Below are 17,011 nucleotides of genomic sequence, written 5' to 3'. Positions count from 1 at the left end.
AACCTTTGTGATCAGAGGAAGCCTGTCCCTGTAGGGTTTGAGTTATCGAACAATCGCAATGTCTTTTACAGAGCCTAATCTGCCATAATTGGATTTTGGAGATTTACCTGGACCGACGCCCTCCCGCGCTCCTAGGGCTGGGACAAAGATCTGCGAAGCAGCCACCAGCCTTTCCTTGCTCGCTTTGTGCCTCCCTTGATAAAAAAGAGTCCTAGCAACTGCACCATCGTCCTTCCCCAAGAACTTCTTTAGTTTTGGATAAGCCGTTTTCACCTCTTCTGTGTTGCTAGATTGATAGCAACTACAAAAAGCGCTCATGTTATTCATTTTATTATTATCTGCTCAGCGTGAGTCTTTCCTTAACCCGCAATGTTTCAAAACAAGCAGAAATGCAAAGGACAAAGGACAACAAGTGTTATATTGAAATATGTGTTGGTTACTAAAAGCAACGGTGTGTGTCTAGTTTTCCTTCCTTTTTTTTTTTTTTTTGGTTGTAGCAAGCTGTGAGGATACTGCCATGACTTTGAATGCTGCACAACACAAGGAGTACTAACCCGCTGTAAGATTATTTACCCCATAGTTAGTCACTGCATGTTCGAATTAATTAACACGCTGGTAATCTCTTTCTGCAGATCAACTGCTTGATGAACTGCAGCTGAAATATTCATCGCTTCCCGCTTACGTTATGCCGCTGGAGATGGAGCCCAAAGCAAACAGCCTTGCTTTCGGGTGCCAGCGGAGCTCCACGTCTGACGATGACTCCGGCTGTGCCTTGGAAGAATATACCTGGGTCCCACCAGGCCTTAGACCAGAGCAGGTACAAACCGTGGCTTTTTGTTTTCAAAACAACTCCAAGAAGAGCTGTTTCAGTGAGTGGTACCCTGCAGAAGGTCTTAAGTGTTTTCATATGTATACAAGTCTTAAGGTTATTCTTAAAACCTTTAGCTTCTTGTATTGTTTTATATTTCAGTTAGACAGTCTTAAGGGAGCCTAAAATCCTGGTCATTCAGGAATATATTAAAAAATGTTTTTAGCTGAGTATTTTCAATAAATGTGTGTCACACAAGTATATATTGTAGAATCAACGCAGCATAGAGAACACTCACTTTCCCTTTGAAATAAGTTACTTGGTTAAATTTATGGTCATGGCATACCTTGTGGCATTGTATTATTTAGTTAGTACTTAACTGGTTTTGTACAACCCTCTGCCTAAATATTAGGGATTTGACATCTAGACAAATGAATGTTACCATAGCGCACACAAATGAAAGTATTCTGTCATTTTGACAATTGCTAACATATTTCACATTTGTTTAAATAACTGTGTGTCTGCCAGGATTCATGCCAAGATTTCTCTCATACGTTCACTGGAGCTGCCACTTGCGGCTTGGGAACTGCTGTGCAGTTCTCTTCTCTCTACTCCCTTTCCTCCTTGTCTATTAGAACGTAACACTAATGGAAATACAAGTTAAATTATCAGGGAGCAAGTTGCTCGGCATGATTGAAATGAAACTCCAATAACAGCCCTTTAATGATCTTGCAATTGTACTGAAAAGGTATATTCAGTAATATCCAGGAGTTGAACTTAAATGTTAAATGGGCATATGGTGTTAAAGGGCTATAGTGACTTTCTGCAAAAGGAGGGAGAGCAACTCCCATCCAGCTGGTCAGTTAATACAGTCCGTAGTTATGAGGACACAAAAGATGCCTCATTTTTACTATGTAGAGATTTTTTTTTTAATCATGAATAATTTAACAAGTTAGCAGCGGTGGCAAATAAACTGTTATTTAGTGAAATTGTTTTTCTCACTTTAGAATATATATATAAGAATCCTCACAAACTCAGCAAGTTAACATTTAGCCAGAACAATTAAGTAAATTCAGTTTATTTAATTTCCTTATATTCCAGCTACTGAAACGTATTACAGATCCTTTTTTAGGAAGAATATATGCACACTGAAAACAGTATAACAAAGAAACAGACATACAGTGTCTTTACAAGCTTCCTCTTTACTGCAAGTTGTTAGTTTATCCTGCAGCTTCGTTCAATACAATCAGTAGTAAATGGGCTTACAGTAGACTTCTGATGTTAAAATGTTGGATAAATGAAAGCCAAATAATGTTTCGTGCAAGCTTTCCCATATAATTTTGATTGCTTCCTCAGTCAAGTGACTGATTACTGCCTCCTTTTTCATCTATCTTGTACAGTAATAAGCTGTTGACCTAAGCATTATTTAAATCTGGATGGCAAGTAATATTTTTGCCAATAGTCGGGTCTTATTTACTGCCCCAGGCCTTGTGACAAGCTGGAAACTGCATAGGAAAAACAATAAATCTGTAGCTGTTCCACAAAAATATTTTTTGCCATTGGGCTTTGTCATAGTATTCATTACAGTTTTCCTGTCATAATTTTCTTCTGAAAAGAATAAAAAGAGTGGAGATTGATCTGAAAATATTTCCAAGTAGGTTTTTAGAGCGTGTGTGCAGCCCATGAAAATTTCATAGTTAATTTGTGTCTGATTGAACTGTGGCTGGAGGCAGCCTCCTCCCGAGGGAAGGGTGTTTCTGTCTTCTCCCCAAAGCTCACATGGAAGCAATGAAGGCTGATGCTGGGGACGAACCTGAGCAGCAGGAGACTACAAAACAGCTTTTGTCTCAGCAACGTGTAAAATGCACAGAGCAAATTAAATGTGTTTATATAGCGGCTGTTTTCTGGAAAGCTTCATGCCTCGGTGTGGTAAATTGCACAAGGGAACTTGGAATTTCAACAGGCTCGGTGACCAGCCCCGAAGGGGGTGGCAATAATGAGAACATTAAATGTGCATAATTTATGATACCCCTAATTGTCACTGCAAATTGCATTCCAGAAAAGCAATTCAGCAGCTGGGTGCTAAGCTGTATCAGAGGCAATTCAGGTTTGCTGAGTTCATTCCTCTGGGTCTCGTATTTTCAGCGCAAATCCTGTCATGGCTCTAATGCAGCATGTCCCTTTCGCTTTGTAAGGAAGACCTGAGGCGAGATGGTAGCAGAGGGAACCCTGATGTTGCAGGGTTTGGTGATAGGTGTCTCTGGTCTGAGTTCTGCCTGTCTCCTATTCAGGTCCAGCTCTATTTTGCCTGCCTGCCAGAGGACAAGGTCCCTTACATTAACAGCCCTGGAGAGAAACACCGAATTAAACAGCTGCTCTATCAGCTGCCACCGCACGATAATGAGGTAAGTATGGAGCTTACAGAGGAACGGTGCTGCCTGCCTCTTTTACCTGAGGATTACCTACCCGTGCATTTATGACAAGCCCAAATTGCCGCTTGCCAGGGCATCCAGCCCCTGAAGCCCCGTGGTGCGGACACTGCCTCCTTTGTTTGGCTGCACTAGATAAGAGCTGTCTGGAAGGACACTGCCTTTGCCTGTTGGGAAGGTTGGTGTCGGTGCAATAAACTTCACACAAGTCGGTTTTATAGTGTTTGCAGCCACCCACCAATTACCAGGAACCTCAAATTCCTGGGATTGCATTGTAGTGCACAGAAAGGATGCTTTGTGGTAGTAAACGCCTCGCACCTCAGATATGCGGCGTAATCTGGGGGAGAAGTGGAAATAACAAACAAACTCTTTGTGGTGGGGGCGGGCAGGAAGGCGGGGGGGGGTCAGTACTTTGAGATCTTGTGTGTACTGCACTACTGAGTTTGATTGTGGGCATTTAGCCATAAATCCAAATGACTGTTGTGGCTGTGATTGATTTTAGCTTCATTCAACTACTTTAGTGTAGCAAGGGTTTTTGGATGCCTCTTTAAAATACTATTTTCTGCCTGGACTGCTTTTTCATTTGGTATGTATTTTTTTCAAATGCAAGATATCTCTCTCTACAAGGCTTGTATTATACTATACTAACTAAAAATAAAGACTGCAGAGAAGACAAGCTGGAAAAGTTTAATAATGATTGCCAGCATGCCTAATGTCTTGCATATGTTTGCTTAGTTATTTTATATATATATGTAATATATGTTATATAAGTATATATGCACATATATATGCATATATAATATGTATGTAATGCATATAATTTAAAAATCTTATTATCTAAAGTATGTTCTTTTTTTTTTTTTTTTGTGGCAGGTGAGATACTGCCAGTCTTTAAGTGAAGAAGAAAAGAAGGAGCTGCAGATGTTCAGTTCTCAGCGCAAGAAGGAGGCCCTTGGCAGAGGCACGATCAAACTGCTCTCCAGAGCTGTGATGCACGCGGTGTGCGAGCAGGTAACGTGCTACTAGTGCCCCAGGCGAACTGACTGGGTGAATAATTTAAGACTTCAATATCTTGATATTAAAAGTAGGTTTATGTTTGAGCTCTGAAAAGAAAATTAGAATATTCTTAAAGCTGCACATAAATATAACGAAGGTAGTGCAAAACAAAACATAATTAGGAATGTACTGAATATGTGATGTATTTCCTACCAAAAAAAGCTGCTGTTGATTCTTATTAAAAAAACACATATGAAAATCAGGCATACATGTAAAATTATTTCTGTGTATAAAATAAACTTCTATTCGTAAAAGGTTTGTTGATGCACAGAATTTGTCTGTTCCAAGATTAAGAATTAAGCATTTTTCTTTTCCTTTCGACCAAACTTTGGCATAAGAGCTGTTTACTGGGTCTGGTGCTTGGAACATGGCGTAAGCGTGTGCCCGAGGCTGGTGGCCTGGGGTGGGAAGTGAGTTCTCCTTCTGGCTTTGCTCCTAGTGCGGCACCAAGGTAAACGGTGGGGAAGTCGCCGTCTTTGCCTCGAGAGCCGGGCCTGGTGTGTGCTGGCACCCCTCGTGCTTCGTGTGCTACACGTGTAACGAGCTTCTTGTTGACCTAATCTACTTCTACCAAGATGGAAAAATTCACTGTGGCAGGCACCATGCTGAACTTCTTAAACCTCGGTGTTCAGCATGTGATGAGGTAAGTAACTTACATGTCATGTCAGTCCACAAATCTATTATTGCTTAACTGACAAACCGCACTGCCTGCTTGGGCAGTGACTGGCTTCTCATGAATCCCCTTTTACAAGAAAGAGTCTGGTGCAGAGATATGTTTGAAAGCTATGTTTGAAGCTGAAGGTTGCTTCATTTCTTAATACCACAAGCAATGTGATTGTATTTAGAAAACACATAATTGCTCGTAGCTATAATTGAATTTTGTACACTGAATTAGAAAAAGGATCTGTACAAATATGCCAGGATGCTCTCATAACTGCAAGCTTTTCAATTGTTCAAGTTCTCATGTTCTTTAAAAAGTATCATTTTTCTTTCTTTTTTTTATAAGAGATTAGAGTACAACAAAAGGTTTTTGTCTCTTTGTATTCACAATGCAGCTAAAATAAAACTGAATTAATTATTTGGTCCGTTAACTATTCAGAATGGATATTGTACTTGTTCTGTGTCCTGAATTGAGGTTTAGGTCACCTAACAAAAAGTTTTCTTTTATGGTTTTGCAGATCATTTTTGCTGATGAATGCACAGAAGCGGAGGGTCGCCACTGGCACATGAAGCACTTCTGCTGCCTGGAGTGTGAAACCATCCTGGGCGGGCAGCGCTACATCATGAAGGACGGGAGGCCCTTCTGCTGTAACTGCTTCGAATCTCTCTACGCAGAATACTGCGAGACCTGTGGGGAGCACATCGGTAAAGAGGCCCTTCTTAGGCATTTTGTAACGTAAAAATCAAATGAGAGCCAATTTATAAGCCGATTTCACATTTCAAAAGTCTTGGGTTGTACAAGTAGTTTCTTTAGAGAACCAACGTGTTGCCTTCTCCCCCTTTCTAGGAGTTGACCACGCTCAGATGACCTACGACGGGCAGCACTGGCACGCCACGGAGACCTGCTTCTCCTGTGCTCAGTGCAAGACCTCCTTGCTTGGCTGCCCCTTCCTTCCGAAGCAAGGGCAGATTTATTGCTCAAAAACCTGCAGCCTGGGAGAAGATGTTCATGCCTCCGACTCGTCCGATTCTGCCTTTCAGTCTGCCCGATCCAGAGACTCCAGGAGGAGCGTCCGGATGGGAAAGAGCAGCCGCTCGGCCGACCAGTGCCGCCAGTCCCTGCTTTTGTCACCTGCTCTCAATTACAAATTTCCTGGTCTTTCAAGCAATGCAGAGGACACTCTCTCTCGTAAGCTGGATGACTTGAGTCTTTCAAGGCAAGGGGCAGGCTTCGCTAACGAAGACTTCTGGAAAGGAAGGGTAGAGCAAGAAATGCCTGAAGACCCTGAAGAATGGGCTGAGCATGAAGACTACATGACCCAACTGCTCCTCAAGTTTGGGGATAAAAGCCTCTTCCAGCAGCCTGCCGAAGCGGACGTTCGGGCAGGCGAGCACTGGATTTCTGACAGCATGGTCAAGAGCAAGCTGGACTTGAAAAAAAATAACCCCAGCCTAGCAAGTAAAAAGTACCAGTCTGACATGTACTGGGCCCAGTCGCAGGATGGCTTGGGCGACTCTGCCTACGGCAGCCACCCGGGCCCTGGCAGCAGCAGGAAAATCCAGGAGCTGGACATGGAGCCTGGGGCTGCTGGGTATGTGCATGACCAGCCGGCGTGGTACGAGGGCTCCCTGGAGTGTCTGTCTGACCTGAAGCAGCAAGAACAAAGTGTCCGGGACTCAATGGATTCTTTGGCTTTGTCTAACATAACAGGTAACGGGAAAATCAAGCGGTGTTGATAGAGGTCAGAAAAGCATGGTGGGATGTATTGAATTCAGGTTTCTTGTATTTGTAATTTTTAAAAGGTCTTAGTAGCGAGCAGTGTCTATTAATGAAGAAGTGATAGCTTTTATCAAGCACATATTGTACTACAAAATAAATTCTGCTATTTAAATTAGGACAGTCTAGCTCTTTCCATTGCTTATAATGAGCCCCCCATAATGTTAAGCAGAAAAGAATGGTCTTGTGCTATGTTAGATATACAAACTACCACAAGTAAGTTAAAAATTGTTTATGCTTTTGTTTATCAGTTTGATAAGTTAAATACAAAAAGTTGCATCACATACTAGAATAATATTAAAGGCACTTTACAAAAGGCTTCAGGTAACTGCCTGGTTTACCTGTAAAAACTAGGCAGAAAATCTGAGTCGATGGTAGCCTCCCAGCCATAGGAGAGAGCCTTAGGAGATTAGCTCTGCCCTTTGACTAGAGAGACACTGACAATCCACTTGTGTGAACCTCTCGTCAAACTTGATTGAAATTAGCCACAAGGATAAAAGTCAAACACGCAGTGCGCACTTCAGTGTGTGCCTCCCTGGTCTCTCCTCCTCCAGAAACACTGGAAATGGCTGGAATATAGAATGTGGCATTACTAGAATCATGAGATATTTTAGCCTTAAAAATGGCAAGCAAGGATTGTGGAATATATTAAAATAATGCTGCCTCTTAGAAGCATGTTTTTGTGTCTATTAGAGCAGCTTAAATGTTTTACACTCGTTTAGCTTCTTCGCCACTTGATGTCCCTACAGTTAGCTCGTTCTTTGGCTATCAATCAGAGCAAATACTTTAAGTCAAGTAAAAACATTTTTGGATTACTATAAGGCCTCTTTGTAATTAACACAAAACAAAACCCACTACCGCTTATTCTTCCTTGCAGCTAATCCACTACGAATAGCTCTAAATCAGTAATAAGGCCTGTCGTAGCGGAAAGACATTTCTATTATTTTAGTCTACTAGTTCATTTCAGTGCTTCTCTCTCTGATTCGCTGCTCACTCTGGTGTTCTGCTTCCTCCTGCCACCACAGGGGCTTCGCTGGACGGGGAGAGCAAGTCCCGGCCGTCTCTCTACTCCTTGCAGACCTTTCAGGAGCTGGAGGGTGAGGACTGCGAGAAGATGAGCAACATGGGCACGCTGAACTCCTCGATGCTCCACCGCAGCACGGAGTCCTTGAAGAGCCTGAGCTCAGAGCTGTGCCAGGAGAAGGCGCTGCCAGAGGAGAAGCCAGTGCACCTGCCCGTGCTGAGGAGATCCAAATCCCAGTCCCGACCGCAGCAAGTGAAGTTTTCAGATGATGTTATTGATAATGGCAGTTACGAGAACGTGGAAATTAGGCAACCCCCAATGAGTGAGAGGACTCGGAGGCGGGTTTATCATTTTGAAGAGCGTGGAAGTCGGCCTCATCATCATCGCAGAAGAAGCAGGAAATCTCGCTCCGATAACGCACTTAACTTGGCCGCAGAGAGAAGGTGTTCTCCAAAGGAAAGGTTTCGTTTCTACTCTCCTCGGGATCATGAAAAATTCATTCAAAATAAAAGCTCCCGTGAGATTCAGGCATACATTCAGAATGGGGAGCTGTATGGTCAGTATGCCCATACCGCTTCTGATTATGCACTGCGAAATCGAATGGTTGACAGATTTTATGGATTATATGGTGACGAAGATGACTCTTGGTGCTCGACTTCATCCTCGTCATCTGATTCTGAAGAGGAAGGATATTTCTTAGGACAGCCCATTCCACAGCCACGGTCACTGAGATATCCATACTACACAGATGACCTTTCTAGTCCAACTACTGCGTTATCTAGTTCTCAGATTGGACAAAGGACAACCAAATCAAAGAAGAAGAGGGGACACAAAGGGAAAAATTGCATAATTTCTTAATTCATTTTAACTGTTGGGAAGACCAGGCAATTCTGTAGCTACAGTCTGAACCACGTCTTTTTATATTAATAATTGTACTTAGGCAAGTTGCTAAGGTTCTTAATGCTTTGCCAGTGTAAATTATAACCCCACCAGAGTTTACATTGTTAAAAATATCAGTAAGAAATGTCACTCTGCCAAATGATGATCTGCTCAGATACTGCTAGGTTTCTAATATTGCGTTTCAGCTGTCCGAATTCTTCAGTGCAGTACACGGTGGCAGCTCTTGACACAGACATTTTGTAGACACTTGCTCTGTGCTCGCTGTTCACCTCTCTTGAGCTAATCTGACAGGAGAGATACACAAAGATCAATAAATAAAACTGTCTGTCCTCTCTGCCTCTCGCTTCACCCACCCAGGGGTCTTTGACTGTCCTTTTCTCACCATAAGACCGAGGGCTCTGCCCTGCGCCTCTTCTCCCTTTGTGAAGTCCCTCTTCCTCCTCACAGTTTCTCTACAGGAACTGGAACTTACTTTGGGAAAATCCAAAACGATCCTCTCCTGAGGAGGCAGCAGTCAGAGATGGTGGTTGAAGTGCTCGAGGCCCTGGTATATCCTAAAGCAGCAGTAAGTGACTTGGGATTTTCACAGTTTCCCTTCCCTTTTAAGATTTCGAGCCCAGGGTAGGGCAAGGGCTTTGCCGGCTCAAGGAGACACTCATTCAGTGCTTTTAGAATTGAACCAAGTTAGCTGTGATGGCTCCAAGTCCAGCAGTAACAGCCCCCGCGGGGCAGCGATGCCTCCTGCGTCCTCTCCTCGTCCTCCTGCCGCATGTTGGCAGGGCCGGGGCCGCGGACGTGCGCGGGAGCCTCCGCCGAGGCCTGCGGCGCCGCCGCCCTCCGTGAAGCCGCCTCTGCCGCCCACGTTCGCCCAAGGACTTACGGGATGAGGCTCCGAATCTGAAACGCATTGTCCAGGTTTTAGAATGTATTAATTAGCTGCAATCCTAAATGGAAAACATCGGTATTTATAATGTAGTATTTCATAGGCTAAAGTGTATTCATAATTTAACGGTGCAAATACTAATGTACATATTGTACAGTTAAAATTTTAAAAGTCAAGTATTTTTATATCCCTGAATTTGAAAAAAAGTTTGCTACACGATCAAGCTAGATTGGTTAGGGGTTTAACAGCAGCATTATGGATGAAATATCACTTGTATTTTAGTCAGGGGTTTTAAGTATAAAAATGTTTTAAAATGTTTCGTGTAAAACATCTTAATTTTGTCTCCTAGGTATTAAAAGCTCTGTATGCATGGTGGGGCTATGTAAATACTCTCTGAACTATGGCCCTTTTAATCTTGCAACTGTTATTTATGGGTCAAGCAAAATGTAAACTACATAAATGTAAAACCACCCAAACATGGAATATACCCGTACAACAAGGCTGCAGCTCCCCTGGATGTGGTTGTCTCCTTATTCCCTCCCCTGCCCCAAGGGAGCGTCGCAGTGGGACCTACTTGAAGGGAGAGCGATGCCGGCGGCTCCTGCAATGCATGTGCAGCAAAAAGCTTTATAAAAAGTAGTAGGTGTAACCTCAGAAGCTGCTTCAGCAGGGGGAGCAGGACCTATGTTATTTAAAACATAAAGTTTATTATAATTTAAAGTGCAGAAATTTGTTACTTGAGTAAATAGTGACGTTTGCCAATAGGAGGAGTAAATGCTGAAGCTTTTTAATCACCTCATCAGCAGTATTTAATGAAATAATAACATGTTTCTTATAAGGAACCTCTGGCACCCATGCCTGTAATTGCCATTGTGTACTGAGGACAGTGTGTCCGTAGCTACAAGCAGCTGGAAGTTAGGGACGGACACGTGGACACCGCAGAAAACTCGCCCATACCTGGGCGTAGACCAAACCAGCAGGTCCTTGCTTGTATTTCTCAGGGAGAAACAAGAAAAAGTTCCTTTATGCGCAGAGATCGCAGCCACGCCAGAAATAGCTTTTCCAGGACAAGTTTTTACTACGTGGAAGCTGCTGCAAGGCCCTCCGTGCTGCTACGCAGCAGGGCCCATGCGCGGCCTGGAGCCCGCGTGGTGGCCCTGGCAGACCCGGCTCCAGCTGGAGCCGGTGCCTCTCGTGCCTGTTGCACGGGGCAGGCAGCGCCCACATGCCCTGGGGGGTGACCATGGCCTCAAGCAGCGACCCCCGTGCCACCCCGTCCCATCCGTGTGTCCCAATTCGGCTGCCCAGGAGCCTCTGCCAGGTCCCTGTGGGAGCAAGCGCGGGGGTCGCTGCAGCTCTCAGGCCCTCCTCAGGCGCCTGCCGAAGCGGCTCATGGGCGAGCAGGGCCGCAGGGGCAGCGGAGCCTCCCCACAGCGCTGCCGGGTGGCTCCTTATCCCAAATGTGCACGTGAGTGCGACTCACGGCGGCGCGTCGGGGACAAGCTCTGCGCAGGGGTAATTCTCCCACTACTTCCACCTAGATCCCCAAACCTGAACTGAAAGACACTCCTCCCATGCCCCTGTGATTTGCGCAGCAGTGGCTGAACTAGTCCCGTTCTTTCCTCTCCTAGAGGAGAGTGTGCACGCGCCAGGCGGGCAGCAGGGCTCTCACTCCCTTCCCTTTTCCTTCCTCCTTCCCTTCTGCCGCAGTGGCAGCTTTGCCAGCTCCAGCTTCCATCTCCCACAGCAAGTCACTCCCGCGGCCTATGCTGGGCTTGGGACGTCCACTAGCTAAGTGACATGAGGAGCATTTGGAGAGTCATGTTTTACTGAGGAATACGCTGCTAGGCCAGAGTCATGTCAAGAAATGACTAGAAATACAGAACACCCGTTTCACTGTCAGCCTAAAGGTGCAGGCCGAAAGATGACCATACAACTTTTTTTTTTTTTTTTTTTTCTCCCTTCAGCTTGACATAATAGATTTCTTCTACTTCATTGTTTTTTATTGGTTCTTTTGGAAAATGCTCCTAATCCATTATTTATTTTTAAAGATACAGGTAGATATGGGATACAGCACCTCCTACCCGCACAGCAAGCAGATCTAGTCCCCTGTTCCAAGAGCAGCTTACACTCTGGCGGCAGTAACTAACTGAGGTGCCAGGGCCATCCCTTGCCCTCGTCAAAGGGCTGCACAGGCCCCAGAAGGGATATGAACCATGAACCGCCTTCACAGCTACAGCGATGCAAGTCACCCACTGAGATGTAATAAACAGGTCCATTTGGAGAAGCCCTCACAGATGCCCCAGCATCAGCAACGAGTTTCCACGCTCCCTTCCTGCCCTTTCCTCTTCCCCTTTTTATTTATCGGCACATTTGTGAGTGCTGAAAGGTTTGTTTGCAAGAGATATTAAGGTAGCCAAGAATGCAAGTTGCTCCTTGTGCTTCTTGCCTCTTCTCCAGCACAGCCTCTGGTTCCTTCTACCTTTCCTGCCCCTTTCAGGAGCCCCGTCAAGGCTGTCCTCAACTTTTTTGGATTTGTTTTTGTACCAATGCAAAGTGTAGGTCTGTTTCTAGAGGAAGCAAGAATAAAAGTCCTGTTTCTTGCTTTTAAAATAAGTGACTGGCGTAATACTTTACTCAAAGCAACACAAAGCATACACCGCAGAGGCTCAAGCATGAACATTTAACATAAGGACAAGCACGGAACAAGCAAAACAGGAACATTATTACTCAAGAATGAGAACAGCATATTAGGCCTTTTATAGAAACAGCATCTAGAAAAAAATCAAGTCTCCTTAGTTTATCAGTAAAATTTAATCATTTTTTCTTAAATCAGATGAAGCTAAGAACAGCTTAACAGAAACTTCTGAAAGATCTTACTGACCTATCAGCTAATCTGAAAAAACAAACAAACAAGAACGTGACTGCTGTAAAGATCCTTTTAGAAGTCTGATTAAATTTCACTGTGGTAACAAAGGAGAATCCTAGCACAATGTACAGCCATAATGGACATTTTAAATCAAAAACATTAAACATGATTTTCTTTTCCTTAGCATTTTGAACCCAAAATGTTGATGCTGATGTTTCTAAGAGAGGTGAAGCAGTAACAACCTGATGACTCTCCCCGCTGCAGTGCCCGAAGCTCCTTCTTGGGAAGGCTCTGTGGCTGCTTTAGTGCCTGCTCTGAGCAAGGCCGCGTGGTTTCACGCCTGCTCTGAGCAAGGCCGCGTGGTTTCATGCCTGCTCGGAGGGAGCGCTGTCGCTGCCAGGTGGCCAGGGTAGGCCGAGGTGCCGCAGCAGGACAGGCTGGGCCAGGCCAGGCCGCCTCTGCGGCCCCGTTGGCTCAAGGAGGCCGCGCGGGCGGGTTCCTCAGACTCCCAGCGCCCGTGAGGCCACGCGACGCGCGGGTCGCCCCGAGCACCGCGAGCAGCCGCCTGACACCAGCACCACGGGCACCTCGGGAACCTGCGGCCAGGGATCCCCTCACAGGCCACATGGGCAGGCGGCAGCTGCTGGGACACACAGGGCCCTTGGGGACGCCAAGTCGCTGCCTTTCTGCAAAGCGTTCTGGTTTTGCCCTTGTGTTTACCTTTCTGCAAAGTGTTCTGAGGAGTCTGAAAAGCTCCTGGGTAAGGGGCTGAATTTGCTGGCCTTTCCACTTAAAAATACTGTGCATTTTGGAATTGGTGACATTTAGCCCTTAGTCCTAATATAGAGAGTTTTGCATGTTTCAGTATAAGCGTTTAAAGCAAGCCATGCTTGTGCTTATCTCTCTGTGATTATGATTCAAATTCTGCCAGTTTCTGCACTGTTCAGAACCCAGAGCAGCACCTTACACCTGCACATAACGCAGCAGCCAGAGGAGTCCCACTAAGGCCCAGGTGCTTTCACCTCCGAGCACCCATCCTACGGGCCCCTCATAGCCATTATCCCAGCCTACCTGACACCCCAAATCCCTCCCCCTTGGGATGCAGCCCTGCAACTGTTAAAATTGACCCATAAAAGAGTGGTGAGAAGGGGGAAGGGGAGAGAGGGAGGTGCACGGGCCCAGACCTTCCCCCCTCCAGAGGCTGCTTGCAGCTACCACACTTAAGGGGTAGGTAAAACATTAGTCACAATTATTAACAAAAAGAAGGAACTCATCCTACATAATACTGCTAACTAATAATGACTCACAACCCAGGAAATACCAAAATCTGAAAGGCATTTGCAGAACCTGCAATTAAAAAGCAAAAATGTGTCACATCTCACACGGGGCAGGGGAAGGGGCTGCGGCAGTCAGGGTCTACAGGCAGAGCCCCTAGTGTCCCTTTACAAAATCAATCTGAGGTTTGAAATTAAAGTATAATAAATAATGCAAAACCATAATTGTGAACAATCTTGCAAGTTGTCCTACAGTATTATGAAAACATGACATAGTTTGAGTAAGCTGACAAATGAAGAGCTGTTTCTTGTTATTTTAATAAAAAATACCGTGCTTTTAGTTATACCTCTAAACACTGAAACACAAGTGTACATACATCAGCATGAATATTTTTTCCTAGGTAACTGTGTAAAAATTCCAAAAATAGTTTGTTGCTTTCCAGCATGATTAAAGAGAACGTCCTTGTCAAAGGAGTCAAACGTCACGAGTGGAGGTGGAGGGGACACAGCAGAGGGGACACAGGAGCAGGGTACGGCCACCCTGAGGGCTCCCCTTGGGCTTCCTTGTGGCGCCGCCGCTGTGCCGGGTCCGCACGCAGGTTTGTGTCTTTAATAGGGGCCCTCCTTGAAGGGTTCTGACAAGTCTTGATGGGTGGCATCATACTGGGCGATAAAGAGTTTGAGTTCCTCAATGCAGCGCTCACCGATCTCGTGCAGGTTTTGCCGGAGGGCAAACTGAATGGACTTCTCCAAGGAAGGGTCTTTATCGATGAGCATCTTCACGACCATGCCGAAGGTTTCGCAGTCTTGTCTGTACACCTAGAAGGAACAAGTTAGATGATTAAATGCAAGACTCTGCATTAGTACACCAAGGGTCCTCGGCAAGCTGAAGAGCCCCTGCGGCACCAAAACCAAGCAATGAATACTGGATTAACCATGAGCGTCTACAGTAGGGCCTATTTGTCCTTTCCCCTCTTCTGACCCACTCTAATACAAATATACATAGTTCAGAAATATCTGGATACAAGAAATAATTGTTTTTGGAAGAAATGTCTGAAAAAGACAATAAAGTGACTTCTTCTTGCAGCAGCGTTTAGTAAATAATGTTAAAGTAAAGCAGAAAGATGAAGGTAGATTCAGAGTGCGAGCACATACAGAATGACCCTGTGTGGGGCAGGCCCGGTGATGTTTATTCCCGGTAATGACAGCTAGCCAGGCAGTGCAGTACTCAGGGCTGTCCCTCCCTGCAGGGACGGTGGCAGCGGGATCTGTGGCCCCGCTTCCATCTTGCAAAGGAGCAGTTGCTGCTCACCCCACACACAGCCCCTGGGAAGGACCTGCTCCCACCACAGCTCACCCCACACACAACATGGGTCCCACTACCATCGTCAGGCGGCTCCACAGCAAGTCAGTGGCCTTTTCTTGCAAGTTCCAGCTAAGCTCATCAATCCGAGCCCGCACCACAACAGGAATGTGTCAGATACTCTCCCCCTGCCAGACACGGTTCATTTTCACATCCTTTTGCTCAATTTCCTTTTGGAAGACTGCAGGGTTCTTGTGCTAGAACTCGTGTTTTTTTACATAACACAGTCCTCCCACATTTATCTAAATTACAGACACAATATAACCATATGTCATTAATTCCTTGTCAAGAAAAAAGTTTGGTTGTATTCATAGGGAAAGGCCAAGGGAGCTCAAGAATACTCATGCCAGGAGAACAGGAAAAAAAAAAAAGAAAAAAAAAGCACTCTGCCCACTAATGTTCTCCGAAAAACATTAATTAATGCCTTTAAGAATGACCATTTTGAAATGTTTGATGTCAAACATTTTACAGCTGTTTAAAACAAGCCTCATTTTTCAAACCCTAGCTGACAAATAAAAGAGAGCCTTTCGGGGGGAACTAATTTTCAAGAGAGATTAATAAGTCCAAAAGAAGAGAGCAAGCCAAAACAAAGTTGAGCTAAATAACCTACAAGAGAAGACAGCAAGTACATGCTATTTTTTTCTGATATTGGGTTCATTTTCTGCTTTGTAGATTTAGTTTTTTCCGCAGCAAAATAATAAGGAATGCAGACTCTCGCAGAGTTCATTTTTCACACCTAGTGAAATATGGCACTGAGAGGACTTCAAACAGAGCAAATTTTCTTTTCTTTTTTTTTTTTCAGATTCTTTCTAAGGTAAAAGTTCAGGGAAAACGCTGTCTCTGATTAGCCATACGACAGGTATTGGGGCTTGGAGGCCTCCCTCCTTCCAGGCGCTCGCAGCCAGCCTGAAAGCCCCTTCACAGAGTCGTTCCTGACGGTTCAGCTTCCACGCGCGGAGCCGCGATGTTTCGGGTGCAGCAGTCCGAAACCTCCCTTTCCCGCTCGCACGGGTCTCTGTTCCGCCACGTCTGAGGCGCTCACGTCACGAGCGGACGCCCCCCGCAGCTGAACGCGCCCGGCGCGGGCGGCCCCACACGAGGGAAGCACCGGCGCTACCAGCGACCCCGGCCGCTCAGCTCTGCCTCTGGCAACGCGGAGGCTCCCAGGGGGTCTGGCAGAAGGCAGCGTCTGCCTTTAACAGCGCTTCAAAGCAGGACAAGTAGCACTATTGCCTATTTATCCCACACATGCCACAGGGAGCTGACACGGGTATAATTCTTTGATCCTTACATGTAAATATTAGCCTAATCCAGGTAACAATTCTGTGTTTTTTTTCTCCCCCAAAATGTCCACAACAGGAGACTCAAAGGAGAATCAAGACAGCCATCGTTATTGTCGTCATCATGATATCTGGAGACAGAGAAGTCATGTAATGACATAACAAACTGCAAACTGCAGCTGTATTAGTTTTTTTGTGGCAGAAGACCTCTTAAAAAACAACAGCAAAGATGGTATACCCAAAATAAGGGAAAAGGGCAGGAAGGAAAATCTAGCAAGAGAAAACACAGGAAACGTGACCCTGTTCCACGTGCTCTAGGTGTCCCTGCTGGAGCTGGAGGTTGGACTAGATGATCTCCAGAGGTCCCTTCCCACCTCAGCCATTCTGTGAGTCCAACTCCTGTACCAACAAGCATGTGAATAATGTTCTTTCAACTAATTTTCTATCCTGGCTGCTAATTCTGACCCTCCTCCCGCCCCTGCCTCCTCCCAAGCTGTGCTGATAAACCCACTGCTAGAGCTGCCACAGCGATTGCATCACTGAAAGAAGTCCTATTTAAATCGCCCATGATTAATGCAAGTTTAATGATTGAATTCTAAAAACAGACTCATCAGCACAACTGACAGAACTGAGACCTGCAGTGAGGTGCAGACAGGAGCTTCACAAACCAGTTTCTCCCTGGAGCCAG

General features: G+C 45.3%; 2 protein-coding genes across 3 annotated transcripts in view; one reads left to right on the top strand and one right to left on the bottom strand.

Moving 5' to 3' along the window:
- Nucleotides 1–637: 637 nt before the first annotated feature.
- PRICKLE1 (prickle planar cell polarity protein 1) lies at nucleotides 638–8,725 on the top strand. Its single transcript, XM_010221247.2, has 7 exons — nucleotides 638–817; nucleotides 3,100–3,213; nucleotides 4,111–4,248; nucleotides 4,733–4,936; nucleotides 5,472–5,658; nucleotides 5,801–6,664; nucleotides 7,756–8,725. The coding sequence occupies exons 1-7, from the start codon at nucleotides 686–688 to the stop codon at nucleotides 8,610–8,612; spliced, it is 2,496 nt and encodes an 831-aa protein (XP_010219549.2). The 5' UTR covers nucleotides 638–685; the 3' UTR covers nucleotides 8,613–8,725.
- A 5,550-nt stretch (nucleotides 8,726–14,275) lies between these two features.
- PPHLN1 (periphilin 1) overlaps nucleotides 14,276–17,011 on the bottom strand; it is a 58,352-nt gene continuing 55,616 nt past the window's right edge. For both annotated transcript variants that reach the window (XM_088524132.1, XM_088524133.1), the window contains exon 9: nucleotides 14,276–14,499. In XM_088524132.1, the coding sequence (XP_088380258.1) occupies nucleotides 14,290–14,499 (210 nt within the window). In that variant the 3' untranslated portion in view covers nucleotides 14,276–14,289. The remainder of the gene's footprint in view (nucleotides 14,500–17,011) is intronic.

This window comes from Tinamus guttatus, unplaced genomic scaffold (assembly GCF_059628265.1).
Source record: "Tinamus guttatus ecotype Peru unplaced genomic scaffold, ASM5962826v1 Tinamus_guttatus_pri_ptg000206l, whole genome shotgun sequence".
Classification (NCBI taxonomy): Eukaryota; Metazoa; Chordata; class Aves; order Tinamiformes; family Tinamidae; genus Tinamus; species Tinamus guttatus.
This window is presented reverse-complemented; position numbering and strand designations above follow the sequence as displayed.